The sequence below is a fragment of the Helobdella robusta genome, assembly GCF_000326865.2.
Source record: "Helobdella robusta unplaced genomic scaffold HELROscaffold_15, whole genome shotgun sequence".
NCBI classification, from domain to species: domain Eukaryota; kingdom Metazoa; phylum Annelida; class Clitellata; order Rhynchobdellida; family Glossiphoniidae; genus Helobdella; species Helobdella robusta.
The window spans coordinates 258,497-276,828 of record NW_008703839.1 but is presented as its reverse complement, the minus strand read 5'-3'; the positions used below and the strand labels follow the sequence as shown (position 1 = coordinate 276,828).

The window sequence follows — 18,332 nt, the reverse complement described above, 5'->3', positions numbered from 1 at the left end:
AATTGAATCGTTTCTTAAAAACAGAAGACAAAGAATTGTTCAAGGTGACATTATTTCTGACTGGGCTGAAATTTTTAGTGGTGTTCCTCAGGGCTCTGTTGTTGGTCCTCCACTTTTCATTCTCTACATCAATTACTTACCAACAAAACTGAAAAATACAACAAAACTCTTTGCAGATGATACCAAAATCATGAGAGCAATATCGTCAATCTGATTTGAATGAAGCATTTAAATGGATGCGAGACTCGCTTCTACGGTTCAACATAGAAAAATGCACTGTTTTGCACTACGGACCAGGTTCCACTGTATATAAATGGAATACTTCTTGCTGAATCTGAATTCGAGAGAGATCTTGGAGTGATTTTCTCGAATAACTTAAAATGGAAAAATCAAATCATCACAGCATCAAACAAAGCAAACAAAATCTACTTCTACTACCACTACCACCACTACTACTACTACTACCACAACTACTACTACTACTACTACTACTACTACTACTACTACTACTACTACTACACTAAATACCTTTCTAACAAATTCTATCCATTTTTGTAGAAGTGTATCATTTTTCAATGGAAATTTTTTTCGTGTTAATATAATAAAATCTAATCGTCTTGTTTTTAATCCGATAAAACTGAAATGATGTGGATGGCTCTAAAGTTTCACTTTAAAATTAGTTTGAATGAAATAGACGTGTTAGGTTTTATCATTAAATTGTCATGTAGTTAAGTATCTGGGTGTTATGTCAGATAATCAGTTGTCTTTTAAATTTCACATGGCTCAAATTAATAAATCTTTTTTTGTTTTACAAATTTAAGATTGATGATTTATTTATTTAAGATTAATTAAGAGATATGTGTCTTTTGATGTATTTCAGTAACTCGTTGCAGCTTTTATCTTAACTCATTTGGATTATTGCAATTTTTTACCTTTTTTAATATTGATTTGCTTAAATCTAATCAATTGTTTCACAGTACTGCAGTTAGGTTAATATTTGGATTAAAAATAATTGATCAGTCTCTTATAGCATAAACTCTTTTCATTGGTTGCCTGTTAGAGAAAGAATTAATTTAAAATTAATTGCAGTGCTAGCCTTTAAATGTCTTAATGTTCTTTGTGCTCATTGGTCAAAAACTACAGAAAATGTTGCTGGAGCCCTCTTTAAATTTGCTAAAAAATATTTAGTTCAACAATTGCCAACAAACGCTAATTTGATTAGATGGGGCAAAACGACAAGCTCTCTATGTCCTTTCTGTAGTTATCGACAAACAAATAAGCATGTGGTTTCTGACTGTACTTCAAACACCGCTCTATCAAGATACACCAAAAGATAAAAAATTTTAGCCGCGATCACCAACCGGTTGAAATCCTGTGCGCCTGCCAATTGTCGGTTATTTGCAGATTTGAAAATTGACGATGTTCACCCTATAGCGGATCTGTTCAACATCTTACGACCCGACATTGGCATACTATATGGTGACACAGTGGAGATTTTTGAGTTAAAGGGGTGTCATGAATCCAACCTAGAATCATTCAGAAAATACAAGATAAATAAATATTCTGATAATTTGCCTAGCTATTTAAATGACAATTACAAACATTGGTCATTAATTATAAACACTTTCGAAATATAGCCAATTGGTTTTTATAATAACTTTAATCTTTCATTGGTTAAAATTTTGTGGCCGGTTTCTTTTATTGATGAATTGATAGAGACTGTTATAAGACTATCATACGGCATTTATTGTGACAGGAACAATTTGTGGTGAAAATTTGAATATACTTCGCTGCTCTGTACTATTTTGAAAAGAGCAGAATGATTTTTATCGGCATTTCATTATTATTTTGACATTTCATTGTTTTAAGATTTCATCGTTTTAACATTTCATTGTTTTAATTTTTCATCTTTTTAACCATTCATTACGCTGGCTTTGAAAATGAGAGTTTTCATTATTATTCTCTTTTAGATATTCCTCAGAGCTAGAAAAAGACCATTGCCTCTTTGACATATATTGGTAGATTTAGCCAAGTTGTCTGATATCTATGTTGCGATAATCCGTAATTGTAAAATTCAAAGCTTAATTGTGAGAGTATAAATTTTGTTAAAATTTGCAATTTCTGCAGGGTTCCACTTTCAATTTTAAAGTCGTTTTCAACAATTGAATAACTTTTGACTGTATCTCACTTTTTGATTTAGAATCATTACATTTAGCGTCATAAAGTTTACACAAATGAGTGAAAGATTGCTCAATTTTCATGTTAGGGATTGGTATATCATTGATCGTCAATAGCGTCATTTTTCCCATTCCAAATGAGCAACATTTATTAACTCTCGTTTCAATCTCTGACCACTTGCACCAGGCTCAATGGCGGATCTAGACAACCTTGACGAGGGGGGGGGACAAAATTTGTAAATGTTTAAATTTTGATAGGGGAGGGGGACAAAAATTTTGACGGGGGAGCCAACATTTGTGATAATGTGGTTGACGACCTTTTTTGACTTATTAAAATACTGCTTACAACGGGAGTCATCGCCCCTCCCATCTAGATCCACCACTGACCAGGCTTGTTTCAAGTTAGACATTTTTTGTGCGCTTTCCGTGCAATTTCAACTTTTTGTGCGCTAAAATTACCAAATAGTCAGCAATTATCAGCCATGATTTAGAATTTAAGTAGGAAATTGAACCCCATAGATAGCCACATTGCTTATGTTCTCGATTGTCTAGATTAATCATGAGAGTTAATATTAGAGAGTAGTGGTGAACACGGATCAAGTAACACAAATCACAGTACACCTTTTCTGACATATATATGATATCTTGCATAAGTTTATCGCCAGTTTTTCATTTCAGAGTAGTTGAAATAGATTAATGATATTAAATCGTAAATTTGATTACTCCCAATTAACCCCTAGCAGCACATATATCAATTACCCCTTAGAGCAATATGCCAAATACCATGCCTCATGCTTTTTATAGCCCAATGGCCTATATATTTTATTCTGTATATGTATATAGGCATATACATAGAATGTATACATATTCTGGATATTAGCCATTTATAACATTGAGCAGTCGATAATATTATGCACATGATGGGGCTGTAATGATTTAGAACCATACTTGTGAAGAGCATAGATTATTGAGCATTTAAATTTTAACTAAATATACGCTGTGCAAAATGATAGACTGTAGTGTTTTTACGACAAATAAATATAAAATATTTAAAAAATAAATATTCTGAAATTATATTAACGATAATTAGAATGTATAAAAACACAAAAAAAATAATAAATTATAATAAAAAAAAAACCAGTGAAAATATAGCTGAATGCAAAAGTTAGCTCAGAAAAAACACATGACATGGTTGGTACTCACGAGTTAGGTGAAAGAAATGAAAGAGGAGAAAAGTTGATTGAATGGTGTGTCACAGATTATCAGTTTTTAAAAGTGATAGGAAAGGCTTGCAAATCAATATCAACAAAACAAAGTGCATGGTTATCAGTAAAAGCAAAACCACCTTGATCTGCTCCATAATCTTTAATGGTAAACAGGTGAAACAAGTCAACAGCTTTAATTATTTCGGAATACTGATTACATCAGGTTGTAAATTGGATGTGAATATCAAACGAAGGATAGCTAGGGCGAAAGATGTATATTCTGAGATGAAAAACATCCTCACCAACAGTAAAATCAAAATATCAACAAACAAATTAAAACAGTTTGAGTGTTATATTTTTCTTGTGCTCATTTACGGCTCTAAATTTTGGAAGTTTCTAAAAAAATGGAAAATAGAATTAATGCTGCTGAAATGTGGTTTTTGGAAAAAATTGAGAAAATTAATTAGTTTCTTACCTCCAATGAGGATCAATCAATCAATCAATCAATTAGCTTCTAAAGCGCTATTTCCGCGATGTTCAACAGCGCTCCTCAATGAATTTGGAAAACAGATGGGTCTTGAGATCTGCTCTGAATTTCGCAAGTGATGGAGAAGTAGTCAGAGAAGTAGATAGAGAGTTCCAAAGAAAAAGACCAGAAAAAGCAAAAGCAGATTTGGCAAAAAAGTGTTTAACACGAGTTAAGAAAAAGCGAAAACAAGAAGACGATCGTAAACGGGGCGTTTAGGTTCAATTAATATATCTGATAAATAATTAGGAAATAATTTAAATTGAGACTTATACATAAACGTGCAAATTTTAAAAATTATTCTATGTTTCATAGGTAGCCAGTGCAAGAGAACAAGATATGGAGATATATGAGAAAAGAAAGGGGCACGAGCAACTAGACAAACAGCAGAGTTAAAAGCTTTACTTAAAGGATAGAGTATAGAGTCAGGAAGACCATAGTAGAGCGAGTTACAATAATCAATCCTAGATAAGACTAACGAAGTAACAAGAAGGAGAAGAGTAGGATCATCAAGAAAAGGCAAAAGTTTTTTTATTCTACGTAGATGAAAGTAAGAGCTTCTAGCAACACTATTAATCTGAAAAGAGAAAGACATAGTAGAATCAAAGATAAAACCTAGACTACGAAACTTATGAGAGACATCAAGAGTTTTAGAATCAGGTAAGATAATAGGAGGAATAGTAATAGAGTGTTTAGATTTATTAAAACAAATTAATTTAAACTTAGATGGATTAAGTTTAAGACACATAGAGTCAGACCAAGCGATAATTAAAGAAAGACATAGAGATAGATTATGAAAAACACTATTAAGATTAGATGGAGGAAAAGAAGTATAAATGTAAAAATCATCAGCATATAGTTGACCAGAGAAAGAAAAGTTATTAATAATACGAGATAGTTCAGAGGTATAGAGTATAAATAGAAGAGGGCCAAGGATAGAACCCTGAGGTACCCAGAAAGTAAGAGTAGAGGGGTTAGAAGTAGAATTATTGAGAACAACAGAAGAAAAACGATTACAGAGATAAGAAGAACACCAAGATAGACAAGAATCAGTAATATTAAAAAAAAGATGTAGCAGTCTCAAGAGAATAGTATGATCAACCGTATCAAAGGCCGAGGAAAAGTCAAGAGCAAGAAGAAGAATAAGATTACTATTGTCACTAGTGAGAAGAATATCATTGTGTATTTTGAGTAAAGAAGTTTCAGTACTGTGAGCAGGTCTGAAACCAGATTTATGATGTATTAAAACAGTTCGGTTATGAAAAGTGGAAATCATAACCTGTTAAATTTCTTGTTACGTAGATCGTTTAATTAATTGATATACTATTGAAAGACATTAAAAGAAGAGAAACAAACTAAGCAACGTTCTTGACTTGTTTATCATCAACCGGATCAACAGAAAAAGGAAGAGTGAAGTTACATACAAAGCAAAGAACATTTGGTCCAAAGAAAAATAAATGTATATTATAAATCATAATGTTTTAATATAAAACATAAAACTTAACACCTTCTCATTTTATTTAAAACATTAGATGACCTTAACCTAAATGTTCTGAAGACCCATCGCACACATCAGATTTTTTTAGTCTTGGTCCTACCATTGGTTTTGTCAGAGCATCAGCAACTTGAAGTTCTGTCGCAACTCGTTTAACTGAAACTTCTTCTTCTGCAACCTTTTCTCTGACAAAGAAATGTCTAATGTGGATGTGCTTTGTTCTTTTGTGAAGTTCTGGATTGTGTGCTAAACGAATTGCTGCTTCATTGTCGACAAAAATTTCTGGCTTATTCTTTAGATCTACAATGTTGTTCAACAATCGTTTGAGCCATATCACTTCACGAGCTGCTTCACTTGCGGCAACGATTTCTGCTTCAGTAGTTGAAATCGCAACTAAGGGTTGACGTTGGCTAAACCAACTGATCACGCTTCCTCCAAACATACAGATTACACCTGATGTCGATCTTTCACTAGATTTATCTCCTCCATGATCTGCATCACTGTAGGCTATAAGTGTATTGTTTTGACCAGACTTGTAAACAATACCGACATCAGCTGTGCCTTGCAAATATCTGAAAATTTGCGTAACTTGTGCTACATTGGACTTGCTGGGTTTCTCCAAAATTCTGGATGCTACTCCAACTGCATATGCAATATCTGGTCTTATTCCCGTCATCAAGTACATCAATGCACCAACTGCTGATCTGTAAGGAAATTTCACTTTCTCATGTTCATTTTTGTTTTCATTGAACTCCTCAGATTTTGTAATCGGAGTTGTACAGGATTTACACTGACTCATCCCAAACTTTTCAAGAATCATTCTTGTATAGGATGACTGACTGACATTAATATTTCCCTTCTCATCTTGATTAATCTCTAATCCAAGAAAATATGTTGCAGGTTTAGATGTTATCTTGAACTCTGACTTTAATTCTTTTTCAAATATTTTTAGTTCTTCTTTATCGGTTCCTGCAACTAGTCCATCATCAACATACAGTGCAAGTGTGAGTTTCTTTCCTCCCTGTATTCTAATGAACAAACAAGTATCTGCATCGCTTTGTTTAAAATGTCTCTTTTTCAAGAATTCAGCAAAGCGTTTGTTCCAACATCTTGGAGCTTGTTTAAGTCCATAGAGACTTCGCTTGAGTTTACAGACTCTTCCTGAATTATCTTTAAAACCTTCAGGTTGCTCCATGTAAATATTTTCATCTAGTTTGGTGTAAAGAAATGCTGTCGACACATCAAACTGCATGAGTGACATCATTTCATTTGCAGCAACACTTAATAGTGTTCTTATAGTTGAACTTCTGACCACAGGACTATAGGTTTCTTCATAGTCAATTCTCTTTTTCTGAGAAAAACCTTTTACCACTAGCCTGGCTTTAAAACGTTCAACAGAACCATCTGGATTGTGTTTTACCTTGTAGACCCATTTGACCTTTTGGAAGACTTACCAAATCCCACGTTTGATTTTCCTTTAATGACTGCATTTCACTGTTCATGGCTTTAAACCATTCATCTTTTTCATCACTTTCAATGGCATCTTTGTAGCTCACTGGTTCAAGTACTTCACATAATGCAGACATAACGAAAGGATCATAACGAGATGGCTTTTTGATATTATTCCGGTCACGTAAAACCATACCTTTGGTCTTTTGATTACAATAGTCAGATTGATCTTCTTCATCAGATGAAACTGAACTACGGTTGTGAACATCTTCATCAGTTGAAATATTTTCTTTAAACAAAGTTTCTTTATTTTCATCTTTGATAACATCAATCGAAACTGTATCATCTGAACAACTTTCTTCTTGCAAAATCACTGAATTTGGTTTGACAACCTTCTCATCAAAAATAACATCTTTTGATCGAAGCATTTTATTTCCTGGTTGAACAAAAATTCTGTAGCCATCGTCACCTTCATATCCAACGAGGATACCCTTTACAGCTTTAGTATCCATTTTACGTCGTTTCTGCATAGGAATATGAACATAGGCTTTGCTACCAATGATTCGTAGATGTGTTATCTTAGGTTTTTTGTTAAACCACACTTCATACGGTGATTTTCCTTCTACAGAAGATGGTCCAGTTCGGTTGAGTATGTAAGCAGCAGTATTAATTAATTCAGCCCAAAGGGCCTGAGGCAGTTCTTCATGAGCCAGTCTCATGGCTCTTGCTGCTTCAACTAGCGTTCGATTATCACGCTCACTGCATCCATTCTGCTGAGGTGTATAAGGCATAGTTAGGCGTTGTCTAACTCCTTCTTTTTGAAAAATTGATCTGACTTCTTTGTTGTCAAATTTACCTCCATTGTCACTTAATACTTCTGAGACTTTATGACCAGCTGGTCTTGACTCTGCAAGCATTTGTCTGAGTCTTTCTTGTACATCTGATTTTTGTTTAACAAAGTAAACAAATCTGTAGCCTGTGAAATCATCTTTGAACAAAACAAAGTATCTGTAATTTTGAAATGAGAAGCAAAAAGGACCACATACATCTGTGTGAATTAATTCTCCTGGTCTTGTTGCTCTTACTCGAGTTCCAAATTTCAATCGATGTAACTTTCCATAGACACATCCTTCACATAATTCACTGTCTACAGGTATATCGATGTTTAGTTCACGTTTCATGACCATTTTAGCATGTTTCTTATTCTGATGTCCCATTCGTTCATGGTATAACTGCAATGCATCTTGATGATTGACAAAGTTAACTTCGACTTCAGAATTTAACGGTCTAACAATTTTTGCAACAAGTTTGAACAAACTCCATTGTTGTTTCTTATTCCAACAACACTTATCACATTGTCAATAAGTAGATGACAACTTTTTGAGGTTGAAACAAAAGAGCTATTTCTGTTCTTATCTTGAGTTGCAAGTACTGAGAACAAATTTTTTTTACTTTTGGCACACACAAGACATCTGTAAGTTTAACAGTTTGCCATTTATTATTTACTTTCACTTGAAGATGAATAATTTCTTTTCCAAAAGCTTCTATAGTATCACCATTTGCAACATATAATTTACTCGGTTGAGAAAATTTTTCAAAACTTTGAAATATGTCTCTTCGAAAGTTAGATGACACGTTGCACCATTGTCAAAAAACCATTCATCAGTGTACGCTGACTCATCAATTGCAAAAACACTTGATTCCATAGCAACTAGTGATTTCTTATTGTCTCTCAGTGTTTGATTACTGGCTGACGTGCACAAAACTACATTTGATGTTTCATCATATGCTTTTCTTGGTGTCGCTGAAACATTTTTGGAATTTTTAGAAGGTCTTCCATCACTGACCCACTTTCTACATTGCTTAACCCAATGTCCAGGTTTATGGCAATAGTTGCAATTACCAACTGGTTTTGTTCTTTTAGTGAAATCTCTTGATTTGTTGAAACTTGTCTTGTCAACATTTACAACTAAGGCGTTCTGCCTTGATGATTTATCGATTGTGTCGAAAGTCTTTATCTCTCTTTCGAAAACACAGAGATGAGTGATTAAATCATCTATCGACTGCTTTTCTTCACCTAGCATTAGCCAACTTGATTTGAAGTTTTGGAAACTATTTGGGAGAATCTGCATCGCTTTGCATACTAATAGCAGCTCTGGTAGTTTATTTTCTCCCGATGCCTGAAGCCCACTGTTTAATTCGTTCCATAAAGTTTTCAATCTTGCAATATGGCCGGATACATCTACATCCGCTATCCAATTGAAATCGAAAAAATTGCCACATACTTGGAACAGTTGGTCTTTAGTTGACGCTTCAAAATTTCTTTTTAATTCCTCCCAAACTTCAAACGCTGTGTTTTTGTCCATTATCTTTTGGTATGTATCTTTTGTGACTGCATTTGCAATTACTGATTTGGCATAACTGTTTGCCTTTTTAAACAGATCTGATTTATTTTTAAAATCTTTTTCCTGTTCCTCTGTTTGGTTTTCTAGTAATTCTGGTTTCAACAACTTCCCATCAATCACATCAAGTGCGCCCTCATGGTAGTCCATGAAATCTCGAACACGATGTTTCCAAATGGGCCAATCGGCTGCGCAACTTAACTGCTTTATTTGAAGCTTTGAATCCATTTCTTCCTTGTCTTTCAATTTGACCTTTTAATTAGAAGCAAAATATCGAATTTCAGGGAATGAAGAAGCACGTGTTTTTTTCTTCACTTCAGTCTTCACAAACACAAAGGAATCTTCCGATATTTCTTTATTCTAAATTTTCTTTTCAAATCAATTAATTAAGAAAAACGTTATCTGGGTCCCATAACCTGTTAAATTTCTTGTTACGTAGATCGTTTAATTAATTGATATACTATTGAAAGACATTAAAAGAAGAGAAACAAACTAAGCAACGTTCTTGACTTATTTATTATCGACCGGATCAACAGAAAAAGGAAGAGTGAAGTTACATACAAAGCAAAGAACATTTGGTCCAAAGAAAAATAAATGTATATTATAAATCATAATGTTTTAATATAAAACATAAAACTCAACAATAACAAATAATACGACGGAGGCAGTAACAGTTTTTTGGTCACATCATGCGAAAGGAAGGGAGGAATGGAAAATCTAACAACTACAAGAAAGATTGCAGGAAAAATAGATCACGGTCAACAACTAATTTCATTCGTGAAATCCTTGTGTCACTTGTTCAATATCATCCCATTTCAACTACTTCAAAGTGTTAAAGATCGGGTTTTGTGGAGGTCGACGGTCGCTAATGTCCTGAAAGGATAAGGCACGATAAAGAATAAGAAGAATAAAAAATTAAGGCGTATACTACAAAAATTGTTAACTCTTAGCGATTGAATAAAATCTACATAATAAAGTTATTACGACCCTTTTTTGCATGTTATTCAAATGGTGATCTAGAGAGCAAATGCCATCCGTTGTGAGCCGTATTTGTATTAAAAGTGAGTAAAAATGATTGTTTCAACTGAAAAATACGTAAAAAGTACTGTTTTTAGACGTAAAATTGATATTGTTGCGGTTGCGCTATAGAATGATTGCACTGTTTTAAGAAAACACTAAACCAGAAAAAGCAGTGCGCAAGAGTGAAAAAAGAAAAGAATAGTATTCGTTGGGACAGACTGGACACTTGTTTCGTTTTTACAGTAGACTCATCAGCAGCCCGAATATCGATTAGAATCATGTTGCAGTTTTTTCTTATAGAGTCCTACAAATTATTTTATTAGTTTCTGGTGTTTTTATTTATTATAAGGATAGTCAGTTTTAAAAAACTTTAAATCGTTAGGATTTGTGATCCGACAATATACTCCACCCGATGTGTTGAGGACGTAATGGGTGAGATTGAAATGTTGAGATCTATCGCGTGTTGCAGTGCCGAAGAAAAGTTTATATCGAAAGAGAAACTTTTGATACTTGTTTTTTCGATCACGTCGGGATCTCCAATTTGTAACGGTTTCGCTAATGTATGATTGCTCTGTTGTAAGAGAACACCAAATCAGGAAGAGCAGTGCGCAGGAATGAAAAGTCCCCCTACTGGGGACTTATCAGCAGCCCGAATACCTTTCAAAATAGTATGGCAGTTTCCCTTATATAGAACTCAGAAACATTTCGTTAGTTTGTGGTGTTTTTATTTATTTTGAGGGTCCTCAGTTTTAATCGTTAAGATTTGCGATCCGACAACATTATAAGCACGTTTATCAAAAATTTTTGCGCCCCCGTCAAAATTTTGGCCCGCCGCAAAACATTTTAAACATTTTTGAAAATTTCCCCCCGGCTTTCCTCCCTGTTCGATATTGGCTACGTTTCGTCGCTGCTAGGTCGTTTCTGAAGTGACCTTCGTTTTTAGAATTCTTATTTTTGCCTGTGAAGTGTGTCATTATCAGTTTTGTGATTTTCCGTCGTTAAAGTTTGTTTTTTTTATTTGTCTAGTAAATGTTGTTATTAAATCTTATCAAATGTTATTATTAAATGTTTTTTGTCGTGTTTCTTCCTGTTCTTTTGTAACAGGTCGCCTTTCTTATCCTTAGTCAGCTTTCTTAATAATTTTATGTTTTAAAGTAATTCCGGCAAAACCGGAGGTTAGCACTGGATTTTCCCAGAATTAGTTATTTTTAGTTATTAGTTTAACTAATTAAAATATAATATTATAAATAAAATAATAAATATAAAGCCTCTCTGTTACAAAATTATTATTGTTTATCTTTATGAAATGTTAACTAGGTTAAACTAAACTTAAGAGTTAATTCAATTAGTTACTTTTAAGTTATATTATAGCAAGTTATAGCTAAGGACTTAGATTGGAGACCAAGAGGTGCCTATGTTATGACATAAAGACCTTGGGGTCTGGGAAGGTCCCTTAAAAAACAAACGTAAATTGCACACAAAACTAAAATCATGACACTGTCATTGTGTTCACAAATAATTATACATTTCTTTGGAGTAATAGTCATTTTTAGTATAAATGCCTATAGTGACATGAAATGTGTGCTTGCTTATTTTAATTTTTTAATGTATAATATTTTAGCTTGGTTTAGCATTTATTCTCACCCAGGGCTTCGAACCTGAACTGAACCGTAACCGAAAACTTAAAAACCAAAATAGACTCACAAATGACAATATCAAAACATCTGGTACTGCAGGTATCCAAACATCCAAACGTTACTACAACTCTGCCGTGAAGTGTGGAGAAATTGCTCAATGCCGACTGAATGGAACTATAGCATGACAGTTCTGCTATACAAAGACAAAAGTGATCCATTGAACTGTTCATATCGGGGTATACGTCTGTTAGAACACTCCCTAAAAATTGTCGAGAAAATCATTGAGAAGATTAACGTTGTGCATTACAATAGGAAATTATCAATTTGGTTTCCTAGCGGAAAAATCAACAATTAATACAATTCACATCATTCTGCAACTGCAAGAGAAGTAACTCGCAAAGCATCAACAACTATCACACATTTTTGTAGACCTTGAAAAAGCATTTGATCAAGCTTCCCGTGAAGCAATCAGGTGGAGTCTACGTCGACAACTCATTCCAGAATATCTTGTTCGACTTGTGATGGAAGTGTATACGAATACTAAGACTATCGTCAGCACAACGGTTGGAAACACAGTTGCACTTGACATCGGCTTTGGAGTTCACCAAGGCTCGATTCTCAGTCCACTGTTATTTATAACTGTGATGGAAGAAATCACAAAGGGGGTACGCACTGGTGACATTTGGAATCTAATATATGCTGATGATATGGTTTTAACAGCCACGTCTGAACAGAGTGCAGCACAAATGTTTAAAGATTGGAACACCAGACTCGCCGATCATGGATTCAAAGTCAACATCAGCAAAACCAAAGCAAATGAACACTGGTGAACTCATCCAATCCACAGCTACTGGACGATGGCCCTGTACAGTTTGTGGGTAACATTTCAATCAAGTGTCAGCAGTGTAACCAGTGGTGTCACAAACGTTGTTCAAAAATAATTGGTACTTTATCTAAAGTGTCCAATTTTGTTTGTCCTGTTTGCATCAATCCACAACAACAAATTCGAAATAACACTGTTTTTGAAGTCATTAAGGTAGAGAAAGTTACATCGTTTCAATATCTAGGGGATGTTCTAGATTGTACTGGAACAGCTGAAGCTGCCGTTCGAGCACGCATACGTGCAGCCTGGAATAAATGGCATCTCCTTGTCTCTTTATTGATGCGGCGTGACATCTCACTACCACTACGATAAAGACTTTATAAATCTGTAATACGTCCTGTGTTTTTATAAGGTGCAGAAACATGGCCAATGACAACAAAACTGGAACAACAACTTCAACGAACCGACATGATAATGCTCCGATGGATGCAACGAATTAGTCTGAAGGACCACATCAAATCTACCGAAATCCTGCGTCGTGCTGGTTTAGATGATATAAAGGACGAATCTGGCAACACCGTCTGAGGTGGTTTGATCATGTCAAACGAAGTGGAAACAGTGCCATAACTTCTCTTGCAGATGTTGAAGTACCTGGCACACGTCCCAAAGACCGTCCAAAGAAATCCTGGTGGCAAACAATCGAGCAAGATATGAAAGCTCTAAATTTAAATGAAATGGATACAACTGATCGTCTAATTTGGCGCAAAAATTTGATGGCAAAGAAAACAACGTCCTACCTCGGGAAACTGGGTCTCTGGACGCAAAACGAAGATTGATTGATTTTATACTGACAACATTTAAAAATCATTTTTTTTACTGATTTCTTATCATTCACAATTTAAAATTTAATTCAAATTGGCATTGTGGTGATAGTTGAATTTCCGTATGTCCGCTACATGCGTTTAAGGAACTATCTATACTTGGAAAAATTGAGTTTCTGAGCGTAACCGAAAACCAAAAAAACGATATTATTCCAGGAACAAAAGCCGGAACCTAATCGAAATTCGTTTTTACAGAAATTCCAACCAAGTAAAAATTTCAACAAATTGGGTTCATCTTCATTGTGATGGCTGCTGCATTCAGTACTTCTGTCTCTGTGTGTGTGTACATTTGAAAAAACACCAAGAGCATTTGATTTTGCTCATATTGTAAATAAGATTTTTGTGTTTAAACAGAAATGTATATTCAGCCGCAGATTTTTGGAACCCGGGTCAACAGTTAACATCCATACTGTTGAAATTTTTAAAGTTTTGCCAACATATTAAAAATTGTCTAGATTTGCCTTGTCTTTTTTATTATTTGCTTTAGTTTTTGAACATTTATATTTCTGTCAGCTTTGTATGTGTTTAACTTATTCACTCGTTTTTTTACTTTTGTTTAGTTTTGGTTTTCTTAGTTTGTTCAACTATTTAGTTTATGTCATATATTAAATTGGGAATTCAGCAAGTTTCAAACGTTGTCTCCAACTGTCTCTTCTGTATTGAAAAAAAGGTAATTTTAAAGTTTCAGACTGTCAACATATTTCATTCTTTTATCATTTTATTGACTCTTTTTTGAACGTGTTAAAATGCCAGAATTTTTCATGTCATCCAAGGTGACAAAACAAATTGCTCAACAGAGGTGTTTTCAAATATTTTTCAAAAGCAAGTACTCAGGTCTTAAGTACAAGTAACGAACAAATTTTTCAGGTTCAAAAACAAGCACACCTTAGGTACGAGTTCTATAGTTCAAGTAATTTTACCTCAAATGTTAAAGAACAAAGAAAATGCTAAACAACAAAGCAAATAAATAACTTCTATTTAATATCAATAAAAAGTTCAATTACTGATATTGTTACTAGGGATATACCGGATTTAACTTTTTCAAATTCGACCAGAGCCGGATTTTCAAACAGAAATACGGTGTAATTCAATGACAACAAAACGACAATAGACCAGCAACAAATAATAAACAGCAAAACCCGCACATTTCATTTTGTTATAACTTGTGACTTTGTCTTTCCAGTATGGAATACTGTTCCTATCAATAACTCAACGTGAAGTTAATTTGAATCAATACCACCTAATTGATTTTTGTATATACATGTACTATCACATACGTACCTACATATATGAAAAGAAACAAACATTTAAACTTGCATGTATAATAAAAACATGTGTAATTATGCATGCATGCACTCCACATATTAACATATTTTGATAAACCATTTTCACAATCATACTGCTTGGTGTTAATGTTTGGTAATTTAAAAGTATTAAAAATGCAATCAAGATAGTCCCATTAATTAGATGGTCCAAGCCATACAATCATGATTCTTCACGCTTCTAATTATTTTGCACACTTTCAATAATTAAGGTACACCTACATACATGTTTACATGTAAACGACGACAACAACAACAATAACACATCGGATAATATAAGTAAATAAATTAAATTAATATAATAAATGGTGAAATGATAAAACCTGGTCTGCTGAATGTGAGGTCGCTGTCAAACAAATCTATGGTAATATATGGTGTTTTGTTTCATAACAAAGTCGATGTAATGGTGCTAACGGAATCATGGCACAGATCATCAGATGGTGACTCAGTAAAGTCTGCGCTGCCGCCAGGTTATGGATATATTGACGTCGTCAGGGTATTGACCCGGCTCATTGTAGTTTGATGTTTAAAGATGCGTACTCTCACAAGTGATTGGAAATACCCAAACTGACATTGTTTAAATGTGTATGTATTCAAATTTCAATAACAAATGTATCAATTATTCTGATGGTAGTATATCGACCCGGCTCAAGAGTTGCTTACAAGCTATTTTTTGACGAGTTGGCGCATGTAGTCGAGGGACTGACTGTAAGCAACATTCCATTGTTGATGGCTGGCGATTTTAACATTCATCTGGAGGACGTTGATGATTTAAATGCAAGGAGGATGGAAGGTATCTTCACAACATTTGATGTGGCTAGATTCGTACATGATGCAACTCACATAGGGGACGGAATGTTGGACTTTGTGGCTGCCTCATCTGGTTATGGGGTTACTGATGTCAACGTGAGAACACCAGGAAAGTTGTCGGATCATGCCCTGGTGACCTGCATATTGTCTATAAAAAAAGTTAAAGCAAAAATAAGCTCGTACGTTGTTGTAAGAGGCATGACAAAGTTGCATTTCAAAATTTTTTGATACTTTGTTAAGCCTTTTGCTGATGATGCTTGTTCGGAAGACCTGATGAGATCTTGTTACAGAGTTGCGACGGCTGGCAGATGAGAATGCACCAATTAAAAAAGTTATTTGTAAGTTTTGTCCATTAACTCTCTGGTTGGATGAAGATTTTTTTCAGTCTAGACCTGTAGGACGCTGGGAAAAAATATCGTAAAGCGAAAAATAACGATGATAAGGAAAAATAGTATGATGCCCTGAAAAACCGGAAAATGCTGCTGAAAGACAAAAACTGGTTATTGGCGAAATCGGGTAGCTTTATACAAAAACAATCTTTTTCATCTTTGGCGTCATTTGAACATGCAAACATGTCAGAGTCAAAATCTGATAGACTCACATCTAGTGATTTTCTTAATTATTTTGAAAATAAGGTAAAATCATGGCACTAACTCGGTATTATGACATCCCTGTCATTGAAGAGATATCTGTTGGAGTATTGGATATTTTTGAACCATGTACAGCAGAAGAGGTTTATAAAATTATAATGCACATACCATCAACGACCTGCTCCTGTGATTCTGTCCTAACGAAACGAAACGAAACAATTTATTTGACCTCAATAAACATCGTTAAGAAATTTTTAGACGTTCTTCTGCCTTTTATAACGGCATGGTTAATGCATCCTTAAGAGATGGAATTTTTCCAAAGTTGGCCAAGCATGCGATTGTTACACTGTTGTGGAAGTAGCCCAGGGTGGACGCGTCTGTTTTAAGTAACTACAGACCGGTTTCCAAATCAAATTGTCAAAGGTAATCGAAATAATGGTTGTACGAGAAATGGTGCTGCACTTAAACAAACAGAACTTAATGCCATATGCGTGATCTGCCTATAGAAAGCATCATTCAACAGAGACATCGCTAACACATATATTGATAGATGCCTTCGAAACTATTGATAAGAAGTCTCTCATGGCATTTCTGGACATGAGTACAGCTTTTGACTGCGTCAATCATGATATGCTCCATCAACTTTGGAAAAATCAATTTGGTTTGAAAGGCAAAGTGCTTGATTGGGTAACCTCATTTGTTTGTGAATGAAGCTTTGAAGTTGTTTACGCAGGACAATCATCAGCAGTGATGGATATTAAAAGTGGAGTTTTTCAAGATTCAGTATTGGGCCCTCTCCTTTTTATCATATACACTTCAGTTATAGCAAATGCGCTAAAACATGATGATCTACATGTATACTCATACGCCGATGACATACAGATTATAACCAGTGCTGATGTGGGATCGGTGACAACAATGGTCGAATTAGTGTCAGAAAAAATAATGTACTTAAAAAATTGATTGAGCGTTACAGATTGAAATTGAATGAGAACAAGACACAAGTGGTGTTAATTGGAACTAGACAGCAATTTTTAAAGATTAATCTTGAAGAGGTAAAATTTGGGTCTGTTATAGTGTCTTTTTCTGATGTGGTAAAAAATTTGGGTTTTTGGTTAGATGGTACACTAAACATGCGTTAACATATCGGCAATATCATCAGGGACTGTTCATTTCAGCTTCGACAGATCGGTCGCATAAAAGCTTTTCTTGATGTGTATGCAACAAAATCTTTTGTGCATTCTTTCGTGGCCAGTTGAGTTGATTGTTGCAACAGCTTACTTAGCGGATGCTCAAAGTTAACATTATATAGACTGCAATCAATACAAAATTGTGCGGTAAAGATTATGGTACAAATGAAGAAATATGATCATGTGACGCCAATACTTCATGATTTACATTGGCTGTCAATTGAGAGCAAAATTGTTTTCAAAAGTTTGGTGTTGATGAAATGATGTGTCAAAGGTGCGACACCGAAATAACTAATTGATTTGTGCAAAAAAACCTCAGTGACCAAGTGTGGGTGAATTTTGAGGTCCTACAGGTACAATGATTTTCAGGTACCACGGGTTAAGTTTTCAACAGTTTCAAGAAGTTTTGCCTTGTACTGCCCGATAATGTGGAATAAATTGTTAACGAAACTGAAGATGAATGAAATTGAAAAGAAAAAAAATCTAACTCCCCCAATGATGATGCGCTTCAAAAATGGATCATTTTCGTGACGTTTGAGAAGTAAAGCACAGACTTCAACGTAACGACACAAATTTCTCTCCGTGAGGACATGGGGAACCCATATATCGAGTTTCGAGGTTAAACCCTGGTCTTCATAACAGATCATAACAGTTAAATTTGATAAATTTAGCCTCTCATCAACTAATGCCTTTATTGCATCTTTATCAGCCTCAACCGGCCTTCCAGAACGTGGTGTATCTTTGACATCAAAATTGTCGGATCGAAATTTTGCAAACCAGTTCTGGCACTGGCGTATTGTCAACA

At 34.6% G+C, this 18,332-nt stretch overlaps 1 protein-coding gene across 1 annotated transcript; it reads left to right on the top strand.

The window, feature by feature from the left end:
- Positions 1-15,250: 15,250 nt before the first annotated feature.
- HELRODRAFT_169136 (hypothetical protein) lies at positions 15,251-15,975 on the top strand (the record flags this gene model as incomplete). Its single annotated transcript, XM_009015009.1, has 2 exons — positions 15,251-15,407; positions 15,572-15,975. 2 exons carry the CDS (start codon positions 15,251-15,253, stop codon positions 15,973-15,975), a joined length of 561 nt encoding a protein of 186 aa, XP_009013257.1.
- Between the last annotated feature and the right edge of the window lie 2,357 nt (positions 15,976-18,332).